At 43.2% G+C, this 14,329-nt stretch overlaps 1 protein-coding gene across 3 annotated transcripts in view; it reads left to right on the top strand.

The window, feature by feature from the left end:
- Nucleotides 1–14,329, top strand: part of TRAFD1 (TRAF-type zinc finger domain containing 1) — a 74,989-nt gene that overhangs the window by 24,683 nt on the left and 35,977 nt on the right. For all 3 annotated transcript variants that reach the window (XM_040346200.1, XM_040346209.1, XM_040346190.1), the window contains exons 2-3: nt 1,911–1,963; nt 4,896–5,031. In XM_040346200.1, coding sequence (XP_040202134.1) covers nt 1,920–1,963; nt 4,896–5,031 — 180 coding nt within the window. In that variant the 5' untranslated portion in view covers nt 1,911–1,919. The remainder of the gene's footprint in view (nt 1–1,910; nt 1,964–4,895; nt 5,032–14,329) is intronic.

Raw genomic sequence — 14,329 nt, 5'->3', positions numbered from 1 at the left:
ACCTTGATTCATACAGGACAGCTGGCCTCCAGGACCAGATATCCTAGGATATGGAAGGCCCATGTTCCTGGTGTGAAACCAAGGGGTGGAATCCTTGGTAGTAGGTCATAGGTAAAATTCTTAACTTTCTACATTGGAAAAGAGATGGAGCTGGCCTTAAGTTCCATCAAGGGTCTGATCTCGGCACACTCTTGATCTGGGCCGTTATACAAGGGGTGACGGGTATAAGTCCGCCAGTTAAGGCGCCCTTGTGCTCGGAGGATTGGATCCAGTATGCTGGCTTACAGAGTCGGCACCTTGGGCTGATGCACCATAAATATTTCCCTTTATCCTTCTAAAGAGGAAATTGGTGTTCTTGTTTGCGGCTGCCTCCGCAAAAGAGTATTGGCAACTTTCTTTGTATAGAGCCATACTTAATTACTTTTACAAGAAGGGTGATGTTAAATACTCACCCAACCTTATTGGCTAGGAGGATCCAGTGTTCATTTGAATTAAGATATTCTTGCCTTCCTTTTCCTTTTGTTCAGGACCTTGATCCGCGGAAGGAGAGGTTATTGCTTTCTCTTAATAAAGATAAGAGCAGTTAAAGATCTATCTGAAGGCTTCAGATATAGAAACCTAACGTTTTGTTGCCAGAAAGCCCCTAGATGGGGCGGGCAGTGTTCAGATCGGCTATTAAAATGGCTATGCGCTCTCTCGTTATAGTAAGAGAGGTCAAGACCTATCTGAAGCGGCTGCTCGGATACGGAAGACTGATGTTGTTGCGCTACCAGGAGGCCCCAGCAAGGGGCAGGCAGCGTCTAAATCAACTATTGTCAAATGTTGATTCATCAGGTTATTATTCAGGCTTGTGGTTTATAGAGAGGGCTTCCCCCTGTTTCTTTTTGGGGTGCACCCTACCAGGATAGTAAGCACTTCATGCGGGGTGCATTACCAAGCCTTTATGACTCAGATTTGCCAGACCTGCAACTTGGTCGTTTGTGCTTACGTTCACTAAATCCTATCAAGTGGACATAAGACGGCAGGAGGATGCAGCCTTTTTTTGTTGCCACAATATGCGGCAGGCAGCATTAGAGGTCCTCGTGTCTGATGGCAGTCTGCATTGTTGGTGTCTCCCTCCCCTCAGTAAGCATTGCTTTCGGACATCCCACATAGTAATGATTAAGACTCTGTGTCCCGTGATGTACGATAAAGAAAATAGGATTTTTATAACAGCTTACCTGTAAAATCCTTTTCTTGGAGTACATCACGGGACACAGAGTCCCCACCCCTCTTGTTTGGGGATATTGGGACACTTATTGCTTGGGACAAAAACTGAGGTGCTCCCAGTATGGGAGGGGTTATATAGGGAGGGAACTTCCTGTTCTAATTGATTACACCAGTGTCCAGCACCTGATGGTGGAATATAACCCACATAGTAATGATTAAGACTCTGTGTCCCGTGATGTACTCCAAGAAAATGATTTTACAGGTAAGCTGTTATAAAAATCCTATTTTTTTGAGCAGTCGTCAAATAAAGCAGAAGTCCAGAAGATGGTCGCCAACAAAAACCTGTCCATGTAGTGCAAACTGTTTTTTATATTGTATTCAAGGAAAATAAAGTGTTGTGGTGTAATCTTTTCTTTGCATTGTTTGTGTAATTGGCCAGAAATACATGATTTGTGAATGGTTATATTATAAAAAAAAATCTTTGTTTTGGCTACTTTTATAATGTTTTACTTTTAGCAACTATAGATCTTTAGTGTATATCATGTTGCAAAAGACATGAGTGCTAAGTTAATTGAAATAATTCCTTTCGTTTTTCAGACGTATGTGTATTTGTTTATAAGTAACAGGTTTCCCAGAATTGACTCAACTGTTTTCTGCAATCAGAAAGTGAAAGTTATGCAAGCTCTTCTATTCCCTTTTAGAAACTGATCATGGCTTCCAGCACTGAACAGGAGACCCGTCTTTGTGGAAACTGGTAAGCACTTTTTATGTTTTTGTTTGAAGCATAATTTTAGTGGAGGTGGCCAGACGTGATGGGTCTTTTAGTTGTGGAGTAACTGGTCCCTGTTTACAGCAATGATGGAAACAAATACAAAAGTGGTAAACACGTGGGCTCATCATTAAATGTCCTCCACTTCCCTAACGGATGACTTTTTTACCCTTGATGATCATTAAAATAAAATACATTTGTAAAAAAAATTTATAAAAAACATTTAGGCTTCATGCACACTAGCACTGGAAGCTGTTGGCATTTTTTTTTGTCTGCTCCTAGAAGCTAAATGATGTTATCCTATGTATCTATGCACACTACTTTAGGTTATTAGCGTTTTTTGAGTTTCAGTGTCTAGGAGCAGAGAGAAATTGTTTTTGTAGAATTTTTCCAGCAGAAAAAAACAATGCTCCTACTAACAGCTTTTTTTTTTCTCCTCATGTAATGTAAAACTGCTAATGCTCCAAAAAAATAAAAAATGAAACGCTACTTTAAGCTGGCACAAAAACGCAATTTTTTTTTGTTTTATCAGCGTTTTTTTTTTTTTTGTGTTTTTTTGAGCTTATAAAATACGTAAGTGTGCATGGAGCCTTCTGTTAAACTCTTTCTTTGCCAATGCAGGGCAAAGTAAAGGTTCCCTAATGCCTCGTACACACGGCCGGACTTTCCGAGGGGAAAAGAAGTCAGACGAGTTTTTCTTGGAAAGTCCGGCCATGTGTAGCCTCCATCGGACTTTTTTTCTCGGAAGTCCGACAGACCTTTGAGAACCTGGTCTCTTTCCGTTGGACTTCCGAAGGACTCACGGTGGACTTTTTCATGGTCAAAAGTCCGACCGTGTGTACAAGGCATTGGCTTCCTGTCCTCCCTAGCAACATTTGTTCATCTACCAAGGCTGGGGAAATAAAGTCCTGTGTAAGCTCCAAATGGACTTGTTGGAGCTTACACCGCACTCTTAAACTCCTTCCCTGGCCCCATGTGACAATATTGAGATTATTGTGAGGCACCAGTGTTGTTGAATAAGAGGAGGTATGAATCCTATGTTCACCTATACCTGGTGCTGAGTATTTCACTTCAGTCCCTGCATCTGAACAGAGCAACAGGGTTGCAAAACAAAAGTTGTATTCATTCTGCTGGGCTAGGTGGGAGTTAAAGCTGGCCATAGATAAACAGAATTTAAAATAATTCTTAGGAAAAGCCTTAGGAAAAATGTGTACAAAAGAACATACCCTTTGTCGTTCTAAATAATTTGTTTAAGGCTGGATTCACATGTGCCGTGCGAATTTCAGCTCTCTTATCTCTTTGCAGACAGAGATAAGAAAACTGTTCAGCAGATCATCTCTGTTTTAGCTGCGAATTTGGAGACCTGGGAGAGGGGAGGGGGAGGGGGGAAGTGTATTGAGGTGAATGAGAGAAATGAACACATCTGCGAATCAAATGCGTGCCCATAGAAGATAATGGGCCTGAATTCGCACCTGAGCCACACCGCAATGCCTAGAAAATGGCACACGATTTTTTGGCAACGCGCAGTGCTAATGCATCGCTCATATGTGAACCAGCCTCATTGAAATCAATGTATTTTATAATGTTATGCGAATTGGATGCGTTTTAAGCCGCAACCAATTCGAATAAGGTGTGAACCCGACCTAAATTTTTTTGGCATGATTGGACATTATTGAATGAAAACCACATTTACTGTTTAAAAGTTAATTTGTTCATGACATTTTTTCCAACCGGCTTCTTTGAGTTTTCTAATCCCTGCCTTCGAAAAGGAGCATGGATTTGATCCACTAATGATTAGAAAAATTTTCATTTTATGGCCTTTTAATTTTTTTTTTTGTACTGGCAATGGCGTCGATCAGCGATTTTACATTTTATTTTTTGCGAGATTGCGGCAGACAAATCTGACAGTAAGTGCCACATTTTGGAGACCAGTGACACCAATATAGTGATCAATGCTAAAGAAAATAATGCACTTGCACAGTATAAATGATACTGGCAGGGAAGGGGTTAATATAAGGCGCAATCAAAGGGTTAATTGTTCCTTGCAAGTGTTTTTCTAACTGTGTGTGGGAGATGGACTGACAGGAAGAATACAGAGATCCTTGTTCCTGCTTACAAGGAACAGAAGATTTGTGTATTTCCCTGTCAGAACGGGGATCTGCCTTGTTTACATGGACAGTTCCCCTTTCTGCTGCTCTGTGGAGCAGTTGTGGGCGGCTGGCTTCCATCGGGCCCACCAGACCTGCTGATTGGCTCCCCCTTAGTGCAGCGGGCGCGTGCCCACAGTATCCATTGCACTAAATGATGTACAGGTATGTTTTGCGCAATAGAGCCAAACTTTAATGCATTACGATAAAAACCTTCTGCCTTTGGAACCACTTTTAATGCTTGAAGTTGAGCCCGCAAGAAAGGAGAAGAGAGTGCTTTCTGTTGTCCCAAAGATGCAAACGATAGTCGTCAGTCCATATATTGTAAGGATCTGCACCAGGAATGGTGAGATTAGAGACCAGGACCACCAGATGTGTAGCATGTTGCCCCTCTTTCATGCAGTGCCAACGGGGTGATGGTTGAGGGGGAAATTTTTCATAAGCAGGTAGTGCATTTCAACATTTTATACTTGAGAAATGCATTCATAAGAAAGCAGAAGGAAGTTGGAAAGTTATCAGCAATAATTAAAGCAGAATAAAAGGATTTTGCCAAGCTTGATGGCTGTACTATTATGATGCATCTTTGTAAATGGAGAGACCAGAAGAGGTACCTGCTTCCAACTTTCTTTCATTTAAGACAACTGAAAAAATAAGACCTTTTACTTTATGATTGTATGAAAATGGTAAATGGTAAATGGACCTTTTTACATTACCTTGTTACTCATTCTATGACAACTCGTGCTAATTACTACTGTTTGTCTTCTCTCTAGTAAACGTGACATCCCGTTGATCAATTTCACTATTCATGAGATTCACTGTCGCCGTAATATCAGTCTATGCAAGAAATGCAAAGAGCCAGTTCCTAGCAACGACATGGAGGAGCACATGGGCACTGAGCATGTCCCGGTAATGATCAAATACTTGCATCTTCCTTAAAATAGTATGCCAGCCCACTTTCCTCTACTTCTGGTTGGAGTCAGTATTTTAGCATTTACTAGGTTGTTAATGCAGTCTGTGGCTTCACGGGGGAAATCCACTTCCCTGTTTGTCATGGTTAACACTTTCACTTGAACTGACAGTGAAGGTGAATCTAAATTGTATTGTTTGCTTTTGGCTTAAAAATGATATTATGCAAAAAAAGAAAGCTTGTTATCCTGATGATTGTCAAAGGTTTTTTTTTTAAAAGCTTCTCCCTTCCTATTATGTTTAAAGGAGTTGAAGGGGATGTAGGCAACAGTAAAACATGACAGAGGTTCTAACCATTCCCCACTCTGTCCAAATCTAAAATAAGTTTTGACTTCAGTTATTCTCGTATAATCTTTTGTCCTATTAGGCCAGCTTCTGATGGACAGGCTGCTGTACACACGGGCTGAATGTCGCCATTTTTTTGTTGAACTGGTTGATATTCAGCATATGTGTACCAGCTTTTACACACATAATTAGGAAAGTAAGGGAAGTAATTCAAAGGCAACATAACACAATTAAATCACGTACACATGTTGCTGCGAGTGCGTAATCTCTGTTTGGAATTCACAAGGGAATTGATTTGTTTGGATTGTGATATGTTCTCAGCCTGAACTTTACAATTTCATGTAAGTGCACTACTTTTTATTGAATCAAATGCAGAGACAGTATCACACTATGTGGAGTCTTTTGTTTTATATATACACCGACACTGAGGTTTTCTAATAATATGTCCTGATCTGTTGTCAACCTTCCGGTGTATACTGTTGTGTTTTTCAGACATAACTACAGCAATTGGTTATGTCGAACCTGTACTTTGTTTATTCAGTGCAAAGCGACAGGTTATCACCCTTCAACCCTAAGTTCTGGGTCCATCCAAGTTAAAGTGATAGTAAAGTTTTTTTTTTTATAGCAAACCTATTATACTTGCCTGACCTGTCTAGTAGAATTCATTGACTTGTGTACAACCAGCCAGTTGGAAAATCTTCTCTACATGAGCACCGCCAGCTATAACTGCCAGTGCTGATCAGTGTGTTCTCATCTGAATACAGTAACACAGCGGGAGGGATTCCCCCATCTACATCAAGTGTGTGGATGAGGGAATCGAGTCCTTTTTATTCATTCAACCCGCTGGTTGAACAAAAATAACTTGTGTATAGCCAGCTTAAGTGAGCCAGTCATACTGAGGTGGGGAGTCCAGAGAATGGGTGAGGCTCTGGAGAAGTCCTTGGGATGAGCGTTGAAGCAGGGGACAAGGAAGCAACAGGTGAGTGGGTTAGTGTAACGGAAGGGCCCGTGGGACCCAGAAGCTCCCCGATGCCTCTTATGTGTAGATCACCCTGTGTCTCTAATAGGGGCACAGGATGAATGAGAACCCCACTATGGTCTGGGCTAGTCAGATTTAATTATATATACACAGTACAGACCAAAAGTTTGGACACAACTTCTCATTCAAAGAGTTTTCTTTATTTTCATGACTATGAAAATTGTAGATTCACACTGAAGGCATCAAAACTATGAATTAACACATGTGGAATTATACATGACAAAAAAGTGTGAAACAACTGAAAATATATTTCATATTCTAGGTTCTTCAAAGTAGCCACCTTTTGCTTTGATTCCTGCTTTGCACACTCTTGGCATTCTCTTGATGAGCTTCAAGAGGTAGTCACCTGGCGCAGCACCCCATCACTCTCCTTCTTGGTCAAATAGCCCTTACACAGCCTGGAGGTGTGTTTGGGGTCATTGTCCTGTTGAAATAAATAAATGATGGTCCAACTAAACGCAAACCGGATGGAATAGCATGCCGCTGCAAGATGCTGTGGTAGCCATGCTGGTTTAGTTTTCCCCTCAATTTTGAATAAATCCCCAACAGTGTCACCAGCAAAGCACCCCCACACCATCACACCTCCTCCTCCATGCTTCACGATGGGAACCAGGCATGTAGAGTCCATCCGTTCACCCTTTCTGCGTCGCTCAAAGACACGGGGGTTGGAACCAAAGATCTCAAGTTTGGACTCATCAGACCAAAGCACAGATTTCCACTGGTCTAATGTCCATTCCTTGTGTTCTTTAGCCCAAACAAGTCTCTTCTGCTTGTTGCCTTTCTTTAGCAGTGGTTTCCTAGCAGATATTCTACCATGAAGGCCTGATTCACACAGTCTCCTCTTAACAGTTCTAGAGATGTGTCTGCTGCAAAAGGTGGCTACTTTGAAGAACCTAGAATATGAAATATATTTTCAGTTGTTTCACACTTTTTTGTTATGTATAATTCCACATGTGTTAATTCATAGTTTTGATGCCTTCAGTGTGAATCTACAATTTTCATAGTCATGAAAATAAAGAAAACTCTTTGAATGAGAAGGTGTGTCCAAACTTTTGGTCTGTACTATATATATATATATATATATGCTGTAGTGTACTATAAAGCTTGCTGTGATTGCATTCTATTGTCTGTTGTGATGTAAATGAATCTAGGATGGCTTCTAAGGGTCTGTCATTGTGGCTTGTGCTAATTGACACTGTATTGTGTGAAGGAGTCCTGTGATAAATGTGTATTGCAAGTTAACGGACGGTCTAAAGGTCATGTGTCTGAGACATCAGCTGTAGTTAATTAGCTCATGTAAATTATGTCAGAGCTGGAGCCAGAATGTCTACTAGAAGATGTGTATTTGAGGCTAAACAGCTAAAGCTCTCTTCCCTCAAGGACTTGCTGGAGAACCGGGGCAGATCGGCCAATAACCGTAAGAAACGGGACATTATCGCAGAACTCGTCAAAATGGATAGAGCTGAAAGACCCAACATAACGAAAAGGCTCAGCGTAACAGACAGAACACCTGAGGAGGCAAGTTTTGATCTGGCCGTTAAACTAAGACTGGCCCATTATGGTCCTAACCCTCCAGCAAAAATCATAGACCTAGTTATAGCTGCTGTGGATGCAACTTGGCTACCTCAAAGAGGTGCTGCAGCAGCTGAAGTCACAGCACCACCAACTGAAAGGAGAGGAGAAGTACAGATACCAGTCGCCATGGAAGAGGAATTCAGAAGGAGGTTACAAGAGATGCAGAACTCTGGAAGAAAGCGCTAGCTCTCGAACAGAAACACCAGGGAAAGGTCCTCCCCTCCATCCATGTAAGGTACTGGTCCCAGTATGATGTACGCATGCCATTATTGGGGTAACAACCGAAGCAGGAGTGGACAGCCGAGTTAAACAGGCTGATCCGGGCAGAGATGCGGTTGGACGAGAGCTACAGAGCCCTCCGGTGGTATGTAGCCCCAAGAGTGCCCGTGGTCAGCGGATGACAGCCCCACGGAAGGCTTTGACTATGATGGCCTGGGATTGTTGTATTGGAAGCTGTCCGGTGAGCCTGATTTTGGGAGTGATTGGGAGTGGCGCTTGGAGGAAATAATGGAACACAGAGAGCAAAAATTGAATGTCTCGGAAAGGGCACTGGGCACAGGAAGATTTGGAGTTTCTGGCCATTCAGGAATGGGAGCTGGAGATCGCCTACAGACAGCTGCTAGACTCTGCTCAGCAGCAGAGTGGGGCTCACTTTGCCTGGGACTATCAGTAAATATCAGCTGACAACTCTTAAATCCTGGCTGATGAATCGGCAGTGGAAAATCTGAAGATTGCCATCCCTAAAGCTGAAGCGGATGATGTGGAGTTCCAGGGATCCAGGGCAGTTGGCCCCTCTCTCCAGCAACAAGCTGAGGTTGTAAAGCTTTTACTCCAAGCTGAATCACTGGCAGCAGGGTAGGATGCTACTGGCCGCTGCACACAACTGCAGCTTGAGCTGATATCGGAGGATAGGACTGTGGTCTCCACTCACAGCAACCCAGCAGAAGAGCTGGCAACAGAGCAGAGTGCCACGGGCCTCTGCTCTCAACATACAGAAGAGGGAGTTCCTGTGGTAGTGGATGGGACTTCGGTCTTCACTGACACAACCCCAGAAAATGGTGCAGCACTGAGACAGGAGGATGTCAGCTTTGAAAGCACTGAGGGATTTTTACTTGCCACAAGTGGATGAAACTTCAGTCTCCACTTGTATACCCCAGGGATGCTGGTCAGTTGTCCCAGATCCCCAACAGCATGATGGACTGAGCCCTATCACCCTGTCTTCTCTCCATCGGCTGAAAGGACTCCAGGGAGAAGGGCCAGTCCAGGCCTCGCCCCAGCGGCGGGCATGTTCTCTGAGAGAGGCAGAGGTTGGCTGGGTGAGTAATGCTCTGGAGCTATTTATTTGGGGTACTGTGTGGATACCAGCATTAGAGGAATAAAATTATGGACTAACTTCGGAGTCAACCCGTCTGGGGTCTCCTGCCCAAAGGGGAGAGATGTAACGGAAGGGCTCGTGGGACCCAGAAGCTCCCCGATGCCTCTTATGTGTAGATCATCCTGTGTCTCTAATAGGGGCACAGGGTGAATGAGAACCCTACTTAGGTCTGGGCTAGTCAGATTTATTTGTGTGTGTGTGTGTATATGTGTGTGTGTGTGTGTGTGTATATATAGATATAATTTGTGTGTTGGCTGTAGTGTACTATAAAGCTTGCTGTGATTGCATTCTATTGTCTGTTGTGATGTAAATTAATCTAGGATGGCTTCTGAGGATCTGTCATTGTGGCTTGTGCTAATTGATACTGTATTGTGTGAAGGAGTCCTCTGATAAATGTGTATTGCAAGTTAACAGACAGTCAAAAGGTCATGTGTCTGAGACATCAGCTGTAGATGATGGCTCATGTAAATTATGTCAGAGCTGGAGCCAGAATGTGTATTTGAGCTCGTTAGGAACCATTGAGTGATGATGTGGGTGGAGTTGGGTTATTGTTCCTTTTGGTTACTGCAGGATCCTAACTGTATATAAGAGCCTGATTTTCTCAATAAAGGGTCTATTCGTGTGGAGCCTCAAACAGAGCTGTGTGTCTCGTTATTGGGGTTCGTCTGCCTGACTGTGAAGTGTCGGTAGCTGTCTTGGGTTCGGGAATGGAATATCTTAAACAGCTTTAACCCCTGTCCCATTTGGGGTTCCGTTACAGTTAGGATGATTTTTTTTTTTTGTGATGACGCTCAGTTTTGCATGGAATTTAAGTGTTGTGTTTTTTTGTTTTTTTTTTGTGAGTGGAAACCAGTGAAGGAATTGGCGGAGAGTGTAGTGGAGTGGTTGATGAGGTGGATGTGTGTGTGTGGCAGCACTCATGGTAGACTGAAGGGGGGATATCCTGTGTGAAGGTAGGCCAAAAAGTATGGAGTTGAAATTTATCAAAGCAAGAGATGACCAGGGACTAAATTGGTAGCTTTGGTGGTATCATTGGTTAAGAAGGGGTGTAGTTTGGAAAGGTCTGATAGTAAAAAATGGCAGTTATTAAGTCATTGGTGAGTTTCGCAGTTTCTGTGGAGTGTTGAGGGTGAAAGCCAAGACTGTAAGGGGTTAAGCAGGTTCAGGGAGGTAGCAGCTCAGATAGATGTAGATAAGGCGTTCCAAAGGTTTATAGGTAAATTGGAGCAAGGAGTTGATTATTAAAAAGTCTTTACTGGTCGCCAATAGCTTAGTATGGCCAAAGATTTTTCTTGGCTGTACATCTCTCAAGGGTCACAGAAGTACATTTATTTTTCTCTTTTGCCACAGAGTCAGATGATTGCAAAGTTATTAGATTCAAAAACGCAAAAGCAGCGCTCTTCTTTTTTTTTAATTTCAGTAAATTTTTATTGAGATTTATCAAAAGGGTTACAGTCATGACATATCAGTAAACATAACATAAGCCCCAGGAGACAAATGATACCATTGTGAGGTTACAAGAAAGCGAAGTTAATAACAATCTCTTCCGGGGGGAGTAGACAGAAAATGGGGAAATCTACCTAGCAAACCAGCTAGGGTACCGAAGAGGACCTAAGTGCCTCTTATAGTTAGTACTTAACACCCAAGTGGCCGGACCTAAGGAATATCCGGGACCCAACCCTCGACACCCCAATTGGGAACCAACTGTGCCAAGTGAAAGGCCCCGAACCTTTATCCCCATCCCACACCTCTCACTAATGTGGGGAAGGAACAAAAAGCCCTCTAGGGGTAATAATATAAAGACATTCCCCCGGAAGATAACAAAAACATAGAGCAATAAAACTCTAGGGCTATGACCCTCAAAGAGTTGTTCAATTAAATTGTGAATAAAACTAAGTCTAATAGGGAAAGCATAAGAGGTAAAGGAGAAAGGACAGAGGAAAAGGAAACAGAGGTAAGGGGGTCAAGGGGAAGAGGGCAGTTAAATGCCTAATACCATTTAAGAGCACAATCTGACCTATACAGGTACAGGGGTAAGAGGAATGCCAACATAGTTAGCCCAAGGGGCCCAAGTCTCACGGAATGCTTCGGAGGAATCATGCAGTATGCTGGATAACTTCTCCTGAATCATGATCCATGAAACTTTTTGTTTAACCACTGAGATGAGTGGCCTGGGTTGTTTCCAAGACTTAGCAATGGCTATCTTCGCGCTCAGTAAGATAAAGTGCACCAACTTTTGTGTGGGTCTGTCAAGTCGTGGTATTTGGGCATTTAGGAGGGCCGTATTGGGAGCCCCAGTGATCCGGTGCCCAGTAACTTTGGAGATAATTTTGAAGATAATTCTCCAAAAGGAGCGGATTCTAGGACATTCCCACCATATGTGGGCCATGGTGCCCCGCAGCAGACACCCCCGAAAACAGAGGGAATCCACAGAAGGGAACATGGAGGCTAATCTGGAGGGGGTAAGATACCACCTGGTGAAAACCTTAACACTAGCCTCCATTAGGGAGGCGCTCTGAATGCCCTTGAAGGATCTGAAAAAAGCTTTGTGCCAGCTCTCTAGGCTCATATTACTTTGAAAGTCAGATTCCCAAGCCTTCATATAAGGCGTTTTGTCTGTTGGGTGAGTGAGGGCCGAGTAGATCACCGAGATGCCTCCCCTCCGCCCCACGGCTTGTCCACACCAATGTTCGTATGAAGTGAAGTCAGGAGGAAGGGGTCTGGACTTCCAGATGCTATGTAGATAATCCGAAATTTCATTAAAGCGACCCCTCTCCGAGTCAGGAATTTTCAAAGTATGAGTACAATAGTTCAGGGAGATGGGACCACTGGAAGAAAAATAATGTCCTATCCGATATAGCCCCTTGTCCAGCCACCATTGGAACTGAGAGGGTCGCATGCCCGGTGGGAATTCAGGGTTATTGAAGATATGAGCTAGAGGATGGGCAGCTGATGTCAGTCTGACATTGTGTCTAAGGCTATCCCACAAAGCAAATGATTGGGATAGAACTGGGGAGAGGATGGAAGGGCGGGATTTGATGGGGGACCAAAGGTGGTAGTCAAGGGGAGCCGAGGGAATAGCTAGTTGTTCTATATTTACCCAATCAGGTACATTGATCTTGGAGTACAAGGCAGAGAATTGAGCTAATCTAGCCGACAGATAATACTTATGAAGGTCAGGTAGACCCAGACCCCCCTTGCTTCTATGGCGGATTAGTGTGTCTTGTGGCACGCGAAACCCCTTTGATCCCCATATGAACTTTAGCAGTTTGCTTTGAAAAGATTTTAGGTGATTTCTTCTTATGGGGATGGGAAGTGAGCGAAACAAGTATAGTATTCTAGGCAACAGGGTCATTTTGACTGAGTTTATTCTTCCCAACTAAGAGAGATTAAATCTGGACCATATTTTAAGATCAGCCTCCATTTTCTTATATAAGGGGGGGTAATTAAGATTGTATAGAGCCTCCGTCTTTGCGGCCAGAGCAATTCCCAGATGCTGGATTGAGGAGTCATTCCAGCTAAAGTTAAAGGATTGTTTAAGATCCAGCACTAGTTGTGAGGGCAGAGATATATTAAGGGCCTGTGATTTAGAAAAATTGACCGATAGGCCAGAGATTTTGGAGAAGTCGTCCAGAATGTGACATAAGTTGGGGAGGGTGGAGACAGGAGAGGTTAGGAACAGCAGTATGTCATCCGCAAAGAGGGCACATTTGTGAGTTTGATCTCCACACTGAACTCCTGAGATATTGGGATTCTGACGTATGGCTATCGCTAAAGTCTCGATTGCTATAGCGAAAACTAAAGGGGACAGGGGACAACCTTGTCTGGTACCCCTTCTAATCTCAATGGGTTTGGAGTAATGTCCGTTAATTCTAACTAAAGCTCTAGGGTTTGCGTATAGGGCCCTAATAATGAAGCAGCGCTCTTCTATGTGTAAGCCCTGGTTCACACTGGGCTGCGGGAGTGAAGCCGTGCAAGTTCAGCTGAACTCGCACGGTTTCACTCCCGCTGGCAGTCCCAATTTCGGCCCCGATTTTAAGAGACATCTGTGCTGGTTTCTGCACAGATGTCAATGTAAATCGCGGCCCGAAATCGCAAAAAGTAGTACAGGAACTACTTTTTGAAATCGGTGCAGCGCCGAAGATGCGGCGTCGCACCGATTAGGACGGTGTCATTGCCGGGAAATGCTGCCGATTTGAGATGCGATTTGACATGTGAAATCGCATCTCAAATAGTACCAGTGTGAACCTGGGCTTAAACAAATTTGTTTCCATATAGTCCAAACTGATTACGCCATATGACAGTTGAGTCAGAATGAAGCTTTGTCCACTCAGTGTTTTCTTGGGATATAACAGGTGAATAGATATGCAAATCCTTCACCACACCTCGTGATATCGCTCCTCTCAAAATTTGCACTCACCGGATTAACAAGAAATTATATACACACACATACACCTACACTTTTTTGATAGTTTATTTTTTTTTTTTACCTCCAAGTCACTCAAGATCGGGATGTTCAACCAGTCTCAGTATCTCCTGACAAAGGGAAACGGACCTCATAGCATGATCCTGTTAGGCATTTTATTCCTATAAACAAGCCCCCCTTACAATTTTGCACTTGCTAAAAAACAATTAAAATCCAGCATTGAGTAATATTTAATGAGATCTGCTCAGACAGCATGACACTCTCTCACAGATCCTTAGATTGTTATCCATGGTGATTCCCGGCTAGAGTTCGAAACGGCTGACTGAATAACAAGCTGTGTGGTCACACCTAGATGTGCTTCGTCATTCTGTCTTTATCAATAAGCACTTATTGCTGAAGACGGAATGATAAAAACGCGTCTATAGTTTCGAACTCTACCCGGGAATCACCGCGGATAACAATCTAAGGATCGGTGAAAGAGTGTCAGGCAGTCTGAGCAGTCATCATTAAGTATTACCCAATGCTGGTTTTTCATTGT

Source organism: Rana temporaria, chromosome 1, assembly GCF_905171775.1.
Source record: "Rana temporaria chromosome 1, aRanTem1.1, whole genome shotgun sequence".
In the NCBI taxonomy this organism is placed as follows: Eukaryota; Metazoa; Chordata; class Amphibia; order Anura; family Ranidae; genus Rana; species Rana temporaria.
Note: the sequence above shows the minus strand (reverse complement) of the source record. Positions and strands in the feature narration are given on the sequence as shown.